The sequence below is a fragment of the Bombus affinis genome, unplaced genomic scaffold (assembly GCF_024516045.1).
Source record: "Bombus affinis isolate iyBomAffi1 unplaced genomic scaffold, iyBomAffi1.2 ctg00000059.1, whole genome shotgun sequence".
In the NCBI taxonomy this organism is placed as follows: Eukaryota; Metazoa; Arthropoda; class Insecta; order Hymenoptera; family Apidae; genus Bombus; species Bombus affinis.
In genome coordinates, this window is record NW_026108820.1 from 490,427 (window position 1) to 507,547 (window position 17,121).

The 17,121-nt window shown below is 39.9% G+C and overlaps 1 protein-coding gene across 1 annotated transcript in view; it reads left to right on the plus strand.

Moving 5' to 3' along the window:
• LOC126926813 (uncharacterized) overlaps positions 1 to 14,694 on the plus strand; it is a 33,471-nt gene extending 18,777 nt beyond the window's left edge. The window contains exons 2-3 of the mRNA XM_050743201.1: positions 13,280 to 13,446; positions 14,359 to 14,694. Coding sequence (XP_050599158.1) covers positions 13,280 to 13,446; positions 14,359 to 14,628 — 437 coding nt within the window. The 3' untranslated portion in view covers positions 14,629 to 14,694. The remainder of the gene's footprint in view (positions 1 to 13,279; positions 13,447 to 14,358) is intronic.
• The last annotated feature ends 2,427 nt before the right edge of the window (positions 14,695 to 17,121 follow it).

Consider the following 17,121-nt stretch of genomic DNA (forward strand, 5'->3'; position numbering starts at 1 on the left):
AAACACTTGGGAAGATAGGAGCACGTTGTGTTCACTTTCGACGGTTGGGCGACACGTGTTGTTTTCGAACTTCACTGGGCACTAGAGGCACGTCTGCACGCTTCGGCACTCGACAGCGAACTGCCGACCTAACGAGTATACAGAGTCTTTCGCGTACATTACTCGTCGGAAGTTTCGAGTCATTGCGCGTTTCATCAAATTTTGCAGAATTTAAAGAATCGAAGACTTCGCTTTGATAAATTTTTAATTAAAGAAACGTATAGTCGAGTGCAGGCGATTATTGCTGATAACAGTAACATTTATTTTAGTAACGAAATTGACAGGAGATTTGGCATAGATAATACAGGAAAAGTATTTTAAGCTTTCCATATACGAGGGAGAAAAAGTTTAATTATTTATATCGTAAAGTGGCGTCAGGGAAAACCGGTGTCTTATTTCATGAATCTGAGTCTTCTATCGAGTAAACGTTCCTCTTTAATAAAGTCTATAACGTGTTAGAACGATACAACAATTTTAGTTATTCCGTAGAGTATTACGACAACAGTCTTAGACCATTTGCATGATGATCAGGATCGCATGGTCAAGCAGACAAGTAAGTGTCACAGTGTAAAAGAAAAATAGTATCGGTGCATGACGTAGGGATGATGTACGGTGGTAAAGCGAAAGCTGAAGGACATTCGAATAAAAAGAAATAATAAAAAGAAAATAGTTATCGGTTATACAATGTGAACAAAATTACGTACGTGTTTAGAGCAACGACGTTGCCTACTACAGTTGTACGGTAACGAGCCTTTAGAATTTAAAGCCTGGATATTACTCTCGCGATGCTCGTCGATTATACGATGGACATTTTTCTAATAGTTTACAGTAAAAATATTCCTACGTCCAATAGATTGAATTTCAAGTTGAAAAATAATATTAGAAAAGACTGAAAACTTCACGATTCCTAGGATTACGTGTAACATTGCGTCTGCGGAGCCAGAAAATTGATCCACCGATTGGTCTCAAAGGAAAGTTATTTATAAGTCAAAGAGTATCGTATTGCATCGTTCTTTCTTTATTCGAAGCACTCGGGAACGTTCGCTGTAAACATTTCCATTGTATCGCGATCAACGAAGAATGATTCGTTTCGTAACTATAATCGCATTTTCATCCATAATGGACAAGACGAAACAAAGCGAAAGGAAAGTTGTACGTTCTCAATTACTCCTATACGGAACAAAGATCAGAAGTTATAAGTTATAGTCATAAGGGGCGACTTAATTGAAAATTACTTGACATCACGCGTTGCTCGAGAGCGAAGTTACGCGGATGTTTATATCGTCTGGGAGTCCCAGAGCAGCAGTTAAAGGTTAATATCGAGAGCGCAGCGATGGTAAACGTTATAATAATACAAAGTTCCGATATTCTCTAACTCTAACCATTCTACAAATTTCATCTTTAAACGGTATCGTGATCTGGTCCTGGTTTAACCAATTGGCTGTTTTCCACGAGTATACTCGTCACGAAGAGATGGCAGTATTTTACGTTACGACGAGCCCCGTCAGTACTAAATTGAAAAATAAAACAGTCGTTTCGTAACAACTGAATTCTATATTATAACAGCCACCCGTACTCCGTGTTCGACGAGTATACTCGCCATCGCTTACTGTTCGCGACACACTTTTAGGTACACGCTTTTCAAAGAGGTCGCAACCGCTAACTGCTAAACTTTTTTATTCTGACATTGAAATTTAACAAGAATAAATCAATATCAGCGGCAATTTCAGTTCTATCCTTGGCACGTAAATACAATATAATTTACCTTTAACGAAAATGAATGCAATTATTCGTAATTATTCGCGATACTATTTACTTATATATTTTCCTATGTTGTCTTACGTATCTGTTATTTGTAATAGATGAGATCGAACGAGAAATATTAGAGGATCAGCAGCAGGGTTAATTTATCAGTGTAAAAATATGCGCAAACTTCCACGATCCAGTTATAACACGCGATATAATTCGCTATTTGCTTAGCTCGCTTCGCCAACTGCCAGCCTCGCTATCTATGTCCATGAGGATCTATTAAGATTATCATTTTAATTACACGTTGGTCGATCGAACGGCCAACGAGAAACGCGGCCGACAATTTTGATTAAATAGCCGCTAGCGTTACCGAGAACACGGCTCGTGTAAAACAATTTCGTCAGACAATTTTAGTTCAGTTCGCTGTTGAGTGCCGAAGCGTACAGACGTGTCTCTAGTGCCCAGTGAAGTTCGAAAGCAACACGAGTCACCCAACCGTCGAACGTGAACATAACGTGCTCCTATCCTTCCAAGTGTTTCCTATCCGCCAGAGAGAAGAAAAGCCTACGCAGCTAACCCCTACCCGAACCTTGACTAATAGCCTCACGACTAGTTATTTATATTGAAATAGCTAGCTCGATGATGGCCCAGCTTTCACCACCAGGCTCGCCCACGCAAACTTACAACTACCCCGCACTACTCCCCCCGTGGCAGAAGTGCAGCAGATCTCCACGCGCCAACGATGCCAATAAAGCGAAAAAACGTAAAATTGAACCACCAAATACAAACTCAAACCAACAGCAAACAACACACTTCAACACCCACAATAGGTTCACAATACTTGAATCCACAAACGACGCCATGGAAATCGCAAGCCCGCCACCAAACCAACAAGCACAGAGAAGCCCTCCTCCCCCACCAATATTTTTTAATGATGTCATCGACATCCAGACAATGACCAAGTCCTTAGAGAGAGATATCTCCAAGGAGGACTATAACCTGAAGATAGCCAACAATCAAGTAAAAATCCTGCCGACAAATCCAGAAGCTTACAGGAAGCTCACCAAAACACTCAGGGCCCTGAACGCCAACTTCCACACCTACCAACTCAAAGAAGAAAGACCTTTTCGGGTGGTGCTACGAAACATCCACCACTCCGCAGACATCGACGAACTAAAAATAGAACTATCGAAACTCGGCCACGAAGTCACCAATGTCAGCAATATAAGGCACAGAGTTACAAAAGACCCGCTATCCCTATTTTTCATTGATTTAAAACAGAAACCAAACAACAAGGAAATCTACAGTATCAGTCGCCTAATGAACGCCATCGTTAAATTCGAACCACCGCAAACCAAAAAGGAGATAGTCCAATGCAAAAGGTGCCAAAGATATGGGCACACACAGAAATACTGCAACCACACCTTCCGCTGCGTCAAATGTGCAGGTACTCACCCCACCGACCAATGCAGGAAATCACCGGAAACCCCAGCGAAGTGCATCCACTGTCAAGGTGATCATCCTGCCAACTACAAAGGCTGCTCAGCCTACAAAACCCTGTACTCAAGCAAATACCCCAAACTCAGAACAAAAGAGGAAAATTACCAAACACCCAGCACGCCGAAATCCACCGTAATCCCAATCCCCCCAACCAATCAAACACCCAGCCCTATCAAACTCACCACTCCCTCAAACTCCTATGCCCAAGCGGTACAAGGCACTCAAAATACACCAAATAGCCACAGGGATCCTCCCCAAAATAGTGCCCCCACCTCACCTAACACAGACAACGTCTCTAGACTTGAAAAGCTAATAGAGAAACAATCAGAGCAAATAAACAATTTGCTATCGCTATTAACAATCATAATGGAAAAATTAATACGCCCAGACACAAAATAAAACCAAGACGCATAGCTCTGTGGAACGCCAATGGTCTAGCGCAACGCAAACTTGAGCTAGAACTCTTCCTAAAACACCAGCTAATCGACATAATGCTCATATCTGAAACCCACTTCACCGACAAAAACTACCTGAACATAAACGGATACAAGTTCTACCATACCCAACACCCCAGCGGAAAGGCCCACGGCGGCACCGGAATCATAATCAAATCAAACATTAAGCACTACGAACTTCCACCATTCCAGAAAGACTACCTCCAAGCAACAAACGTAGCAATAGAAGACTGTCATGGTACAATCACCACTTCAGCTGTATACTGCCCTCCCAGACATTCCATCGCCAAAGAAGACTTTGACTACTTCCTGGACACCCTGGGCAATAGATTCATAGCCGGAGGAGACTACAATGCTAAACACACCCAATGGGGTAGCAGACTGGTTACAGTAAGAGGCAAAAACCTCCTCAACAGCATAATAACCAACAACCTCAACTACCTTACCACATACGAACCCACACACTGGCCCACCGACACAAACAAAATACCCGATCTCCTTGATTTCTTCATAACCAAAAATATCTCGCCAAGACACGTCCAAATCAATTCCTCGGCCGATCTCTCCTCTGATCATTCCCCCGTGATAGTAACAGTCAGTTCAACCATCATCGAGAATACACCTAATGGCTCCATTCATAACCAACACACCAACTGGCAGCTCTTTAGAGAAGTCTTTACCCGCACAACTTCAGCCTCAACCTCACTAAAAACCAATGACGAAATCGAAGCAGCCACGGAATACCTAAATGCGAGCATAATAAACGCTATCCGCGTCTCCACACCGGGAAAAACGTCCATCAGCAATCACGAATACCCCCAGTACATATTAAAAAAAATAGCAGAAAAACGTAGACTAAGAAGGATATGGCAGACCCATAGAACACCGGAGGACAAACGCAAACTAAACAACGCAACTAGAAAACTATCCAAAACCATAAAGAACTACAATAACGACCGTTTTCACAAATATCTCGCCAGCCTGTCCCCCACAGCCGACTCAAACTACTCACTATGGAAAGCCTCCAGGAAACTCACGCGCCCCCCACAAATAATACCTCCAATCCGCCGCCCGCAGGGTGGATGGGCGCGTAGCCCTATAGAAAAAGCCAACATACTTGCTGAACACCTGACTGAATTATTCCAACCCCATTCCTCCATAGCTGCAGCGGACGTCACCGAATACCTGCACACTCCCTTCCAAATGTCCCCTCCTATTGAACCCTTCACTTCTGCAGAGATCATAGAAGCAATCAGTCGCCTAAACCCCAAGAAAGCAGCAGGTCACGACCTAATAGGAAATAAAGCAATCAAGGAACTCCCCATAAAAGGGATCGCACTCATCGCATCAATCTTCAACGCCATCCTCCGCCTAGAACACTTTCCTAAGGCGTGGAAAATCTCACTAATCACCCTCATCCCCAAACCCGGTAAACCAATATATGAAGCCAGCTCCTATCGCCCAATCAGTCTTTTACCTACCCTGTCTAAACTATTCGAGAGGATGCTCACGAATCGTCTCCTTCCACTCCTAGAAGAATTGAAAACTCTCCCAGATCACCAATTCGGCTTCCGAAAACAACACTCAACAGTAGAGCAAATCCACCGCATAACCCACATGATCAGCCAAACCCTTGAAAAGAAAAAATACTGCTCAGCCGTATTCCTAGACATCCAACAGGCATTCGATAAAGTATGGCATGAAGGGCTACTCTACAAGCTTAAAAAAATCCTACCCCACCCATACTACTCCATCTTAAAATCCTACCTTACCAACAGACAATTCATAGTTAAATGTCTAGGCGCCACTTCCGCAACATTCCCAATAGAATCCGGCATACCGCAAGGTAGTGTCCTCGGACCCCTACTATTCTCCATCTACACTGCCGACTTACCCATATCAAACGAGGTAACAATAGCAACATTTGCCGACGACACAGCACTATTAGCTACCCACGCAGACCCGGCAATTGCCTCATCCACTCTCCAGCGAAGTCTCGACTCCATGGAAAAGTGGTTCCAAAAATGGGGTTTTAAAATAAACGAAAAAAAATCCTCCCATGTAACCTTCACGCTCCGAAAACAAACCTGCCCCCAGGTCACCATTAACAACACAATAATCCCAAGCAAGGACTCCGTAAGATACCTGGGCATGACCCTGGACAGGAGGCTAACCTGGAAAAAACATATCTCGGAAAAAACAAAGCAACTAAAGGAAAAACTAAGAAAATTCTATTGGCTCACGGGCCGACGCTCCAAACTAAACATACAGAACAAAATAACCCTCTACAAAGCCGTAATAAAACCTGTCTGGACCTACGGAATCCAACTATGGGGAACAGCAAGTAACTCCAACATTGAAATACTCCAACGCTTCCAATCGAAAACGCTAAGATCCCTATTAAATGCACCCTGGTATGTTACCAACGAAACAATCCACCGAGACCTCAAGATACCTACAGTCAAAGATGAAATACACAAATCCAGAAGCAGATATAGCACAAGAGTCAACAACCACCACAACCCACTAGTCACCCAACTACTGGACACGACGGACCAGATCCGCAGACTAAAAAGAAAATACCCACTAGATTAAACCCTTAGTCCTACTAGAATCAACAATATAAAGCTATTATAATCCATGTCATTGTATCACGCCAAATTAAGTTACTGAAAATTCTCAACGAGAATTGATTGTAAATATTCTAATAAATAAAAAAAAAAAAAAAAAAAAAAAAAAAAAAAAAAAAAAAAAAAAAAGACAATTTTAGTTATCGGATTTGTTCGGCGAGACGCGCAAACAAACCGGCTTTCACCTCGTCAAAGGCTACGTTTCACGCGAAACTCGCGCCAGTTACAGCGTTAACTTCCTTTGTAGTATTCATGGTGAAATCGCCAATTCATTTCCACCGTCTAACGAGAAAGACGAAACGGACGTATTCTCGGTGAACGCTTCCCTTTCGCGTCTCTGCCGTTCTTCGAATCGCTCTGCTTCAACGCGGTACAACCAGCCAGCTCTCTCGTTCGACAGCTGACAAATTGCCTGCGTAACTTGTTTGCCGCGACCGCGAGGACTATGTTTTAAGTCGAATGATCGTCAGATGTTACGAACAATTGGAAATTATCTTCATTTCCCATATCGCTGGCCGATGCTCACGATCTGTTCAGTTTGGAAAACATGGAACAGCTCGCTGGACGATTAGTTTGAATTTTACGGAATCGTGTTTGAGGTGGAATATGCCGAGATCGTAGAATCGTTGATGTTCGACTGCTCCCACGAATACTCTGGTGTCTGTACGTTTTATCAGTCGAACCTAACATTTCTCAGTGACGGATAAGTTTCTGTTCTGTCGCGCAACACATCTGCACGCCATCCCGCGCGGCTTGCCAACCAACGGTCTATCTGCCGTCCTTCTAACACTCCAGAGGCCCAAGGACCCACTATAAAGTTGCAATTCTAGCTGCATTGTTCGCACACATGGTCTAAGCACATCTGTTTGCCAGAAAAGACTTTCTAATTCCAGAAGAGTTTTCGGCCGGTTTTTAGAAAGGTCCTTGGGTTTATTATGTGCTCTTAAGAATTACGAAGAAAGCGGAGATATACCTAACGAAAAATCTGAGTTTCCCTGTAAACAATGTCGCCTAGGACCCAAGTTGGTAGGAGGTTTCTTCCTCCTCTCTTCCTTCCTAACATTGGTCCCAACCAATCGACATCGCGGATTGTTGCCCTCACTTTACTAACTAAAAATGTAAGCAACGAATCCGCGTTCTTCGTTCAAAGGGCACACCCATACCAAGCTTTCCTCCGTATTTACATTAGAATAAGCTTCAGAGTTTTCCATCGTCTCTCACGGTGACTAGAGTTCCTGCATTCCCTATAACTCTCACCGTTTCTATATCTCTCAGAATTTCCTACCACAGTCAAAGATCTAACTTCTAACATTAAGTCTCATACCGTGTTACTTTCATATCTATATTATTGCAGCGTGATAAGTTATTAAGTGTTTATATCTATTCAATCGTGTATACTAAGTGTTGGAAATATATATTTTAACTCTGTGAGCCACAGTGTTATCATACCTGAATCACCCCTATTATCTTAATCGAAATACGGGGATCGAACTATTCGTGGTGTCGATCATTCTAATCGTAACGGGAATTTACGACTCCCGTTGACGCGTATTCTAACGACCGCGTCTCCCCGCGATAGCTCGAAAAAACAGTTTCTTTTTAAAAAATCTACACATTCTTTTCTCTGTTCGAATAGAATAGAATAGAATTCCGATAAATAAGAATTTGGTATGAAACTAACAACGTTCCAGTCGTACAGAAAGAAAATACAATTTAATTAAAAACGTGGGAGGTGGTGTAAGAATCGGCGATAGAATTCATCAAGAGTACGTGACGTTGGAAAAGCTACAGTCACAGATGTTAGAAAATGGAAACGTGATATTGAGAATTATGTAAAGCACGTGGATTGCTCGAATGATGGGGTAACTGTGGGGAAACCTTAAATACACTGATGTAATGGGATGGTTTCGTTGTGATAAAGACGATAATAACGACGATTTTATACAAATGGAAACAGCCAGCTAAAACGATAATGGAGAGGCACTTTCCCATGCCGAAGCACCCACGCCACTCGAAAAAGGGGCTTCGATCGTATAAAATTCACCGCGCAAAAGCTCCCAGGTACAGAGAAAATGTAATTTTACGCAGTTATTTCTACCGAAAGAATCATGTGACGTGGTGCTTAAAAAGATATGGAATGTATAAATATTCAAAAAATCAATTTTATAAAATTAAATCTATCGATCCATTAATAGGATTAAAAGAAAGGAATACATCCGAAATGTACACAAAATTGAAGGAAAGGAAGATTTGTATAAAAATTGTAATAATACGATGCAGCAATTTCACGATACCATTTAATTAAAGTGGGTGTATATATTTTTGAGAGCATCCTCTGTATATCAGAAATATATTACGAAATAGAAATATGTTATTACTGGTTTTCCGATGAGAATCCGAAGTGTATCAAAAATTTAATCGGCGTAGATATTTATAGATATTTATTACAGTTGCAATTTCACAGATACAAATATCTTGCGAGTTCTCTCATCGTCGTAATTTGTATCTCCTTTATATACATCGTCTGTCTGAATATTCTTTCTAATATTCTAATTAGACTGTAGATTTTGATGCAAATTCATATTTTTGAGGATATGATTGAAAAGAAAAAAAAAAGAGAAGTAAAGAGTCTTTTGTATATTTTATATTTTCTTTCGTATCACGTGCATTTTGTACAATTTTATTGAAATTGGATTACAAGAGCCAAGCAAATCGAACATCAAACGGACTACGCGTCGTGTGTTACTTTATAGGAAAATCACGACAATGTCTGTAACATTCGTAGTATTTTACGATCCTATCTACGATAGCAATTAAAAGTTCATCAAACAGATGATTACATCACGTACGAGCCATTTGAAAGTCAAATTGTTCCATTTTCCGAAAATTTATTCTTTCTAACTCTTTAAGAGTATTACTTATTAACATACTAAATAATACTTGACTGTTCGAATAGTTTGATGATTTTTGGAAAGTACGTGTCCCTGATAAATATAACTTCTATGCACACTTCCAAATCCGTTTGAAATTTCACCGATACGATCAAGTTAGGCGTGTCTCGCTACAGTGCTGCAATGATCATTTCGAAATGCTTCGTATATCATATACGCAAAAAGTTTCCAGCAACGTTGAAACAGCTTCGCGAGCCACGTGTAATTTATTTATAAAAGATTTTTGCAACTGTCGAGACATCTTGGTATCTGTTAATAATCGTTGAGATATCATTGCAATCAAGTAATTGCACTGTATCATACGTGATAACGAAGTTACTCGATTATTCGAATGGTATGTACTGGGATTAGTTTCGATGGATGTTTGAATGATGACGGAATATTTGGCCAGCATAAGCACTGATCCCTTCCATATCGATCGCGTTTATCGATATTTGATAAAGAGGTCGTTTGCAAATTACATTTACCGTCTACTGTTGCTCACGAAATTATTCCAACTCTGATACGTGCTTCTTTATAAATATATCGCGTGTGTACGTGTATGTTACATATTATATTACATATCGCATATTACATATTATATTGTATTTTAAGTAACAAGATATTTAGTGCGAGTGTATATTTCGCAGAGATTCCAAAAGTGATTAAACAGTCAATTATCCATCACATCGATGCATCTCAATGTTCAATGGGACAGTATTTAGCGTCTATAACATGTTGAAGATAGCTCTTTATGGTGTATCTCGTGGAGGAAATTAATTTGACGAAATTAATTAAACAGTCAATTATCTGTTGTACCGATACGTCTCGATATTCAATGGAATAATTTTTGATATTTATTGTACGCTCAAAATACCTATCTATACTATGTACTATTTTTCCCCCCAAATATTCGCCACAACTATTTTCTGCCTTTTACATTTGCACTTTCAGGATGATTTCAAGTTCTACCAATGTGATCGGGATAGTCGTGTTTCGTTACAAAACGAACAAAATCCCGAAAAGTCTCGTGTAACGGGCTATAGGAGGCGTTGGTGCGTTCTTTAAAACAGAATAACTTTTCAAAAATTGAGTCAAACAATTTGTTTCTTTCCTTTTTTCTTTTTTTTTTTACGAGTTAGAAGAATTGGGAAGATTAACAATAGGTGACGTGTAAAGAAATGTTGAAAGAAGTACAATTAGTCGGAATAGCGAAGAAGAAAGTAAAGGTAGCTTTTTACAACTTTTCTAGCTGGACCTGTAACGAAGATTTAAATAACACATTTCGAAGATTTCCTCTAACTCGTCGAGCAAAATTCAAATGGTTCGGTCCACAGTTGCAGACGAGTTATTTCGTTCGAATGAACGTACGAAACGAAAGATGCTTTTACGACGAGTGTCGGACTATTTTAGCTTTCGAGGCATTGTAAGTTGAATTTTAGTTGCGGTGTCGACAAATCATTGATTCAGTGACAGTGAATTTTCTTTTTTCTGGGTGTGATGCGAATGCGCAGAAACTTTGACGTCAAACGTTCCCGCTGAACGAACAGGACCTTCCGGCTGCCATGGATATTGATTTTCCTTGGGCTTCAAGGTTTCTGGAGCAGCTGTACCCATCCAGCGCAGACTCCGGCTATTCTCAATATGGCTGCCTATTGTACCCAAATCCGCTCGTTTTGCGTCGCAACGCGCTCGCTGCCATACACCAGCATGCGATCAATGCGCCAATGACATCAGCCGAATTTATTTTCGAATGTGACGCGCTAGACGTTATCAACATGGCCGATACATGTACCCTGTCACGTACTTCCTGATCGTCGTGTCTATCTCCATGGTCGTAAGCATCAATGGTAAGCCTCGCATTTCACTCGCTTTGTCGGGCTGCTTAAACCTTCGCCTCTTTAATTCGACGCGTTTCTCACACGTTTCGCCACGAATCAAATTACATTTTTCTGAAATTAAAAATTCGCCGATACGCGTTGTCCATCTTCGGTATTTGCGAGAGAAGAAAACGATTCTTGCGCCTTATTCGTCACGCCGATTTTCACGTCGATACGATCGGAATACCAAAGTTGATCGACTCGACAATGTATTGACCAGTTAGCCGTTGCGACTAATGCGACTAAAATGCGTTAGAAAGGACAAAACAACTACTTTGTTCACGCTGTATTATAGTTTTTTCATAATAATTATTTATATCTCTTCATTTGTTCGTTTTACCTGGTCCTGGCTTCCAAATGGTCGAAACGTCTTCAAATTTACGAATATATTTTAGTTTTCGCTGAAATTGCAGTTTAAACAGCAAAAACTGCTTTTTACGCGTGACGAGTATACTCGTCAAGAATAGGTAACTGGTTAGGACGGAAGATAATTTGCCAGGATAGACAATGGCGGTATTTCGTCTATGAGAATTTTTAATTTGAGGAATTTTTCTTTTAACAAAGAGCGTTTCTGTAATGGAAAATGGAAGTTTCTGTTTCTTCCCATTTTTCTCTTTCTTTCTCCAGGTTCCTTTCAATTACATGGCCCTATTTGTTTTACGAGCAAGTTGCGTTTTAGGAGCGTGTTTCGTTGAAGGAGTTTTCACTAGATGTCTGAAGGAACGATGTTTCGTCTATTTATAGCGAAGATCTTCCTCTACATATAAACTGCATATAGAGGAAAGTGCACCTGTTGAAGCCTTCACTCGTAGGTGTTAGCCATTTGTGTTACGAATCGTGTAAACAACGATCATCGTCCACGGTGCATTTAATTGACTTTTCTTCCGTGATAAGCTTCGCGATGAATTCTCATTTCGAGGCTACCTTTTTCATTTACCGTCTTGCCTATGTTTCCTATGTATAAAATAAATAATTCATACTGAATACATCTATTTCTATTTTCTCTTTTTCTTTAGATAAGAAGAATATTACAATCAACTTTCACAGAGAATTTTTAACATAAGATCGTCCCAAAAGTGTCTTTTATCTTATAAGGAAATAATAGACGCACAACATTTTTTGTTTTAAATTATTTTATTGAATTACGTTTAATCCATCTTATTCTATTGGAACCAGATGTGAAATAAAACAGTATAATTTTTAACTTCATGAAATATACATAGAATATTTCGTGGATATCGAATCTGCAGTCTTGCGTAGATCCAATTGTCGTATAGATGCAAACGTAGTCGTATACCGTCTGTTTAGTCTTCGGAGATGATCCAATCTGTTAAGAAGCTGAAACTCTAGAGGATTGGTACGATTGGTCAAACTTGCGTGGAAGCGTTTTTCCGAACTTGGAAATATCTTTCATAACTGTAGGTATTTTTAAGTACCCGTGTATGATTTCGTTGATTACCTGCCAATGGATAAGGAATACGTTTGCTGCTCTCGGAATACGTTTAATTGAAATAAATCGAAATAAATTTTTCGTAATTTCCGGATACGTTTACGATATTTTGCTTGCCAAGTCTTACCGTCGGACGTATCGCAAGAACAGCAGGAAAATTTGGCGAAATATCGTTAGAGACGCTATTCGACGGAAAAGCTAAACATCCGAAGAATTCCGTTGTAAATAAGAAACCTAAACCGATGTTTCACCTTATTAGACGATTTCCTCGATGATATCCCTTTCCGCAATCTTCCTAGCAATCTTGTCAACGAACGCGACGAAATTTCATCTTACGCATATCGCCGATGTGTCTGTAAAAGTCAAGACTAATATCTATTTATTTTTACAAAAATGTACAAAAATCTGACGTTAATGAAAGCACGACACATTTGTTTGAAAAATGAAAGAAAGGAAGAAGTAGAAGGAAGTAATTTCTAAGAAATAAAAGAGAGAAAGATGCGAAGCATTAAAAAGTAGACAACGATTTGCCCAACGTCTTACGTCCGATTCCTACGTCGATTTTAATAATCTTTAGAAATCTAGGATAAATCACGATTTCTATTAATTAATACGTATTTGTCGGTTGATTGTGTCCGATGATCAGGCCAACTGTTAACTACGGAACATCGAACTCACGCAGCGTCGGAACGAGCAAACGATTTATGGTGTCATCAGTGTGATACAATGGAAGATGGAGAGAGATGCGCCAATCTGACCGGAAACTTCACCACTTTCGGGCACAAGTGCACTGGTGATAAAAGGACCTGTATGGTAATGACAAATGATAACAGCGATTCAAACGCTTGTTGATTATACACAGGTCACGCACGTGTTTCAGCAGATGTTTGATATTTTGCTTTGATCGCGTGCTTTTAAAGCAAATAGAATATAGCAAACAGCTAGCTAAAAGCGATATTAGTTATCGTCAACACGAGAGCGAGAGAAGGCTGTTCAAGATAGAGCCACAGTTTCATTTCGTTCATAACGCGATTTTAGTGTTTGGAAATGTTCAATATAGTCGATCAATTCAGTTTCATAATAATTACGTACTTTATTGAAATTGAATCCGCTTTATAGGAACATATGTACATGGTGTACACATTTGAGGGAATATGCAAATGCAATTTTTTATTTGTTCTTCTTATTTATTGGTAATCAACAATGATATTGGATATGATATAATTGTACAGTTTGCACATACACGGCAAAAATTTTACGAAATCCGTAATCGATATTAACCGACCGAATTAACCATGAACGAGCCGTATTCTCTGGAAATGATGCGAGATATTCTGGAAAATTGATATTCCCTTGACTAAAAATATGTTACGTTCACACTCACTCGTGTTCGTTACAAGTTCCAATGTGAAATGTCATACAGAGTGAAACAAGGAATTGTTGCAAATATTAATTTAATTTTAGTATCAAGAATCATTCTACGTACATGTAGAATTCTTTCTCATCTTTTCTTTTCAGTCTTCTTTTTTCTCTTTTCGCTCGATACTATCAAGTTCGTGGTTTAATGCCGCCCAAAATGAGCTCGTACTCGGACAAAATTAAAAGAAATACTATATTTTAGCGTACGAGTGTCTCTTGCGATCCGCTAGGACATGTCATATAACGAACATCGTGAAAGTTTAAAATCTGCAAATATTCCTTTCACGTTTGCTTCTTTCTCTTCAGGTAAAGCGATTTTCTTACACTACCAGCACCGAAGATTCAACGTCTAGTCCACAAACTTGGTCGGTGGAGAGAAAGTGTACTAACAAATGCGACTCCGGATGTATAGTGGTCGGTGAACGAACAAAACTCTTCGCTTGCACCACTTGCTGCGAGAAATCGTTTTGCAATATCGGTACCGGTGCTGCGAACGATCTGACGATAAGAGGGATCGATCTGTTTCTAGCTTTAGTATTACAAATTACATTAACAATTATCATGTATCCGTCCTGACATTGCAGACGAAGTAACACACGATCGTGAATCATTTTAGTCGCCGATGAGAATAATTGGTTCTATTAACGCGTTTATACGTACATTGTAACATACACTGTAATATTACACAACAACACGATACATAAGATTTATCGCATTACCAATGAAAATGCTGTTTTCATTTTATAAATGTGTACATAGAGTTTCATTCCTTATGTGTTTTATAATAATATTACGATGAATATTGATTAATAAGTCAATAAAATTACGACGATATCGATAATACGAAGCTCAGAAATAAGGAAATAATAATGATGTTCTCGTTCTAATGATGTCGATAAATCAAAGAACAATTGATAATGTAAAAAGGGGATGTTCTTAAGAATACGATGCTCATAATTATAATAATTACAAATACAATCAAATCTACGAGAATGAGATTTAAAACACTGCTAAGTTATTACTCGATCGTTCAACGAACCAATGTAATTTAAATTGTAAATTTTAGAAAAATTGATATAGCAATACACTACCAATAAATTGTATAAAGTAACAAACTTTTCTAAAAAAAAAAAAACTCATTAAAACTCTCGATATAATAATAAATACTTTTTATCGATTTCCATTTTTCCATTATCCTCTACTTAATTCCCAAGGATGTCAATGATAAACATATTAGGTTGTTCCAAAAGTCTCTGTCTGTTTTATAAGAAAATAATAGATGCACAACATTTTTTCTTTTATATTATTTTATTGAATTTTGTATGATCCGTTTTCTACTAATAGAACAAAATGGATCATAATGTAACACAAAAAATGATGTGCATCTGTCACTTCCTTATAAAACGAAAGAAACTTTTGAGAAAACCCAATAGAATGGGAATTTTCTCGTGGACACATAACATTAGAAAATTGTACACAACATTGTCGCCAAGGCCGCCACATCTCTATCTCCATCATCGGTCCATCGGATTTGAAGTATGCCGGTCGTGACAAGAGCAACGTTCAAGATGAAATCCTCGGCCCTTGTTAAATCGTCTCGGTCGGGGTCGAACAATGCGTTCGCCAGCATCCTCGTTTCTCGGTGATTGCACATAAAGCTGCCATTATTAGAACTTCAGTGGGAGGTAAGCGCTGGTGCTTTTTCCAGTCTCGCGTTCGCGCTTACTCTTACGCACAATTCGCCGCTGCACTCGCGTGCGTTTCCAGCCGCGTTCATCCCTCCATGTGGCTGCCAGTCGTAGCACGAAGCTCGTTCGTCGCGTTTACTCCACTTTTTTCATCGAAAAATTTTATCCGGAATATCACGTTCGACTCGACGACCGATTAATTATCGTATTTTACTTTTACCGATGGTGCATCATTTTCATGGAAAACGTTTAAATTTCCACGTGGTGCCACGTGGTGGAAAAAATGGCCACCGGTTGCTGCACGACGCTCCTTCGTCGCGTTTATTCCACCTCTTCGGCGAAACGTTCCATCCGGAACGTCGCGATCGACACGAGATCGAAATTAATTATATTCTACTTTCTCCGATGGTGGATCGTTCTTGCGCGAAAGAAAATTAAATTCATACGGCACGTGGTGAATAAATTGGCCACCAGTTGCTGCACGACGCTCCTTCGTCGCGTCTACTCCACTTTTTCGTCGAAACCTTCTGTCCGGGGGTATCGCGATCGACCCGAGATCCGATCGATCGTCTTATCCTTCCGTCCTTTTCGCGAAAGTCGTTCGAATTTCTGTGACGCGCGCGTGGAAAATACTGGCGCGAATCTTCGAGTTGGTGAGAATCTTTGGCTCGAATTTGATGATTCGTTCGTGTGGGAATCGCACGGCGAGGCGTGCGATTGTCGCGATCGCTCTTATCGCTCGCTCCACTTACGTTCCGCTTCGTTCTACCGACTACTAGTTTGCTGCATTCCCGGTTACTTTACTGGTGGTGAATCGTTAATCGACGCGAGTTACCGCCCACGAGTTGGTTACGATACGCAAGTACAGTGGAAAAAGGAGTTTAGCGAAACAGTTTCGTAAAGCTAAACGATTGGACGAATCGAAAGGAATTGGAAGTCGTTCTAAGAATTCTGTTCGAAGACAGCTTTGAGAAGGCGAACGGCGATTGAAAAAAGAAGAAATTGAAAGACGTCGAAGGAAATCGACGAACGTTCGAATTCAACGAGGCAGTTTCGAACGCCTAGAGACGATGATCGAAGGAAATTGAGAAAGATTCGTCTGTATTTTAAGATTCTGTATCAATTTGGTATAAATAGGTCGAGCAAATATTCACGGTTAATCTTTTCGATAAAGCACTACCTACAAAACCACTGCATTCTATGATTTCATTTCATCTCTGGTGTACCGTAGAATCGTTCCTTTCTCCATTATACGATCGATTAAACAACACCCTGTGTATTAAAACCAACGATTCACCTTCGTATTACTTCCGCGCGAGCTACGTGATAAAGCGCGAGACATTGAAAATGTTAGAACGCGAGAGTATCGTCGCATCCGCGT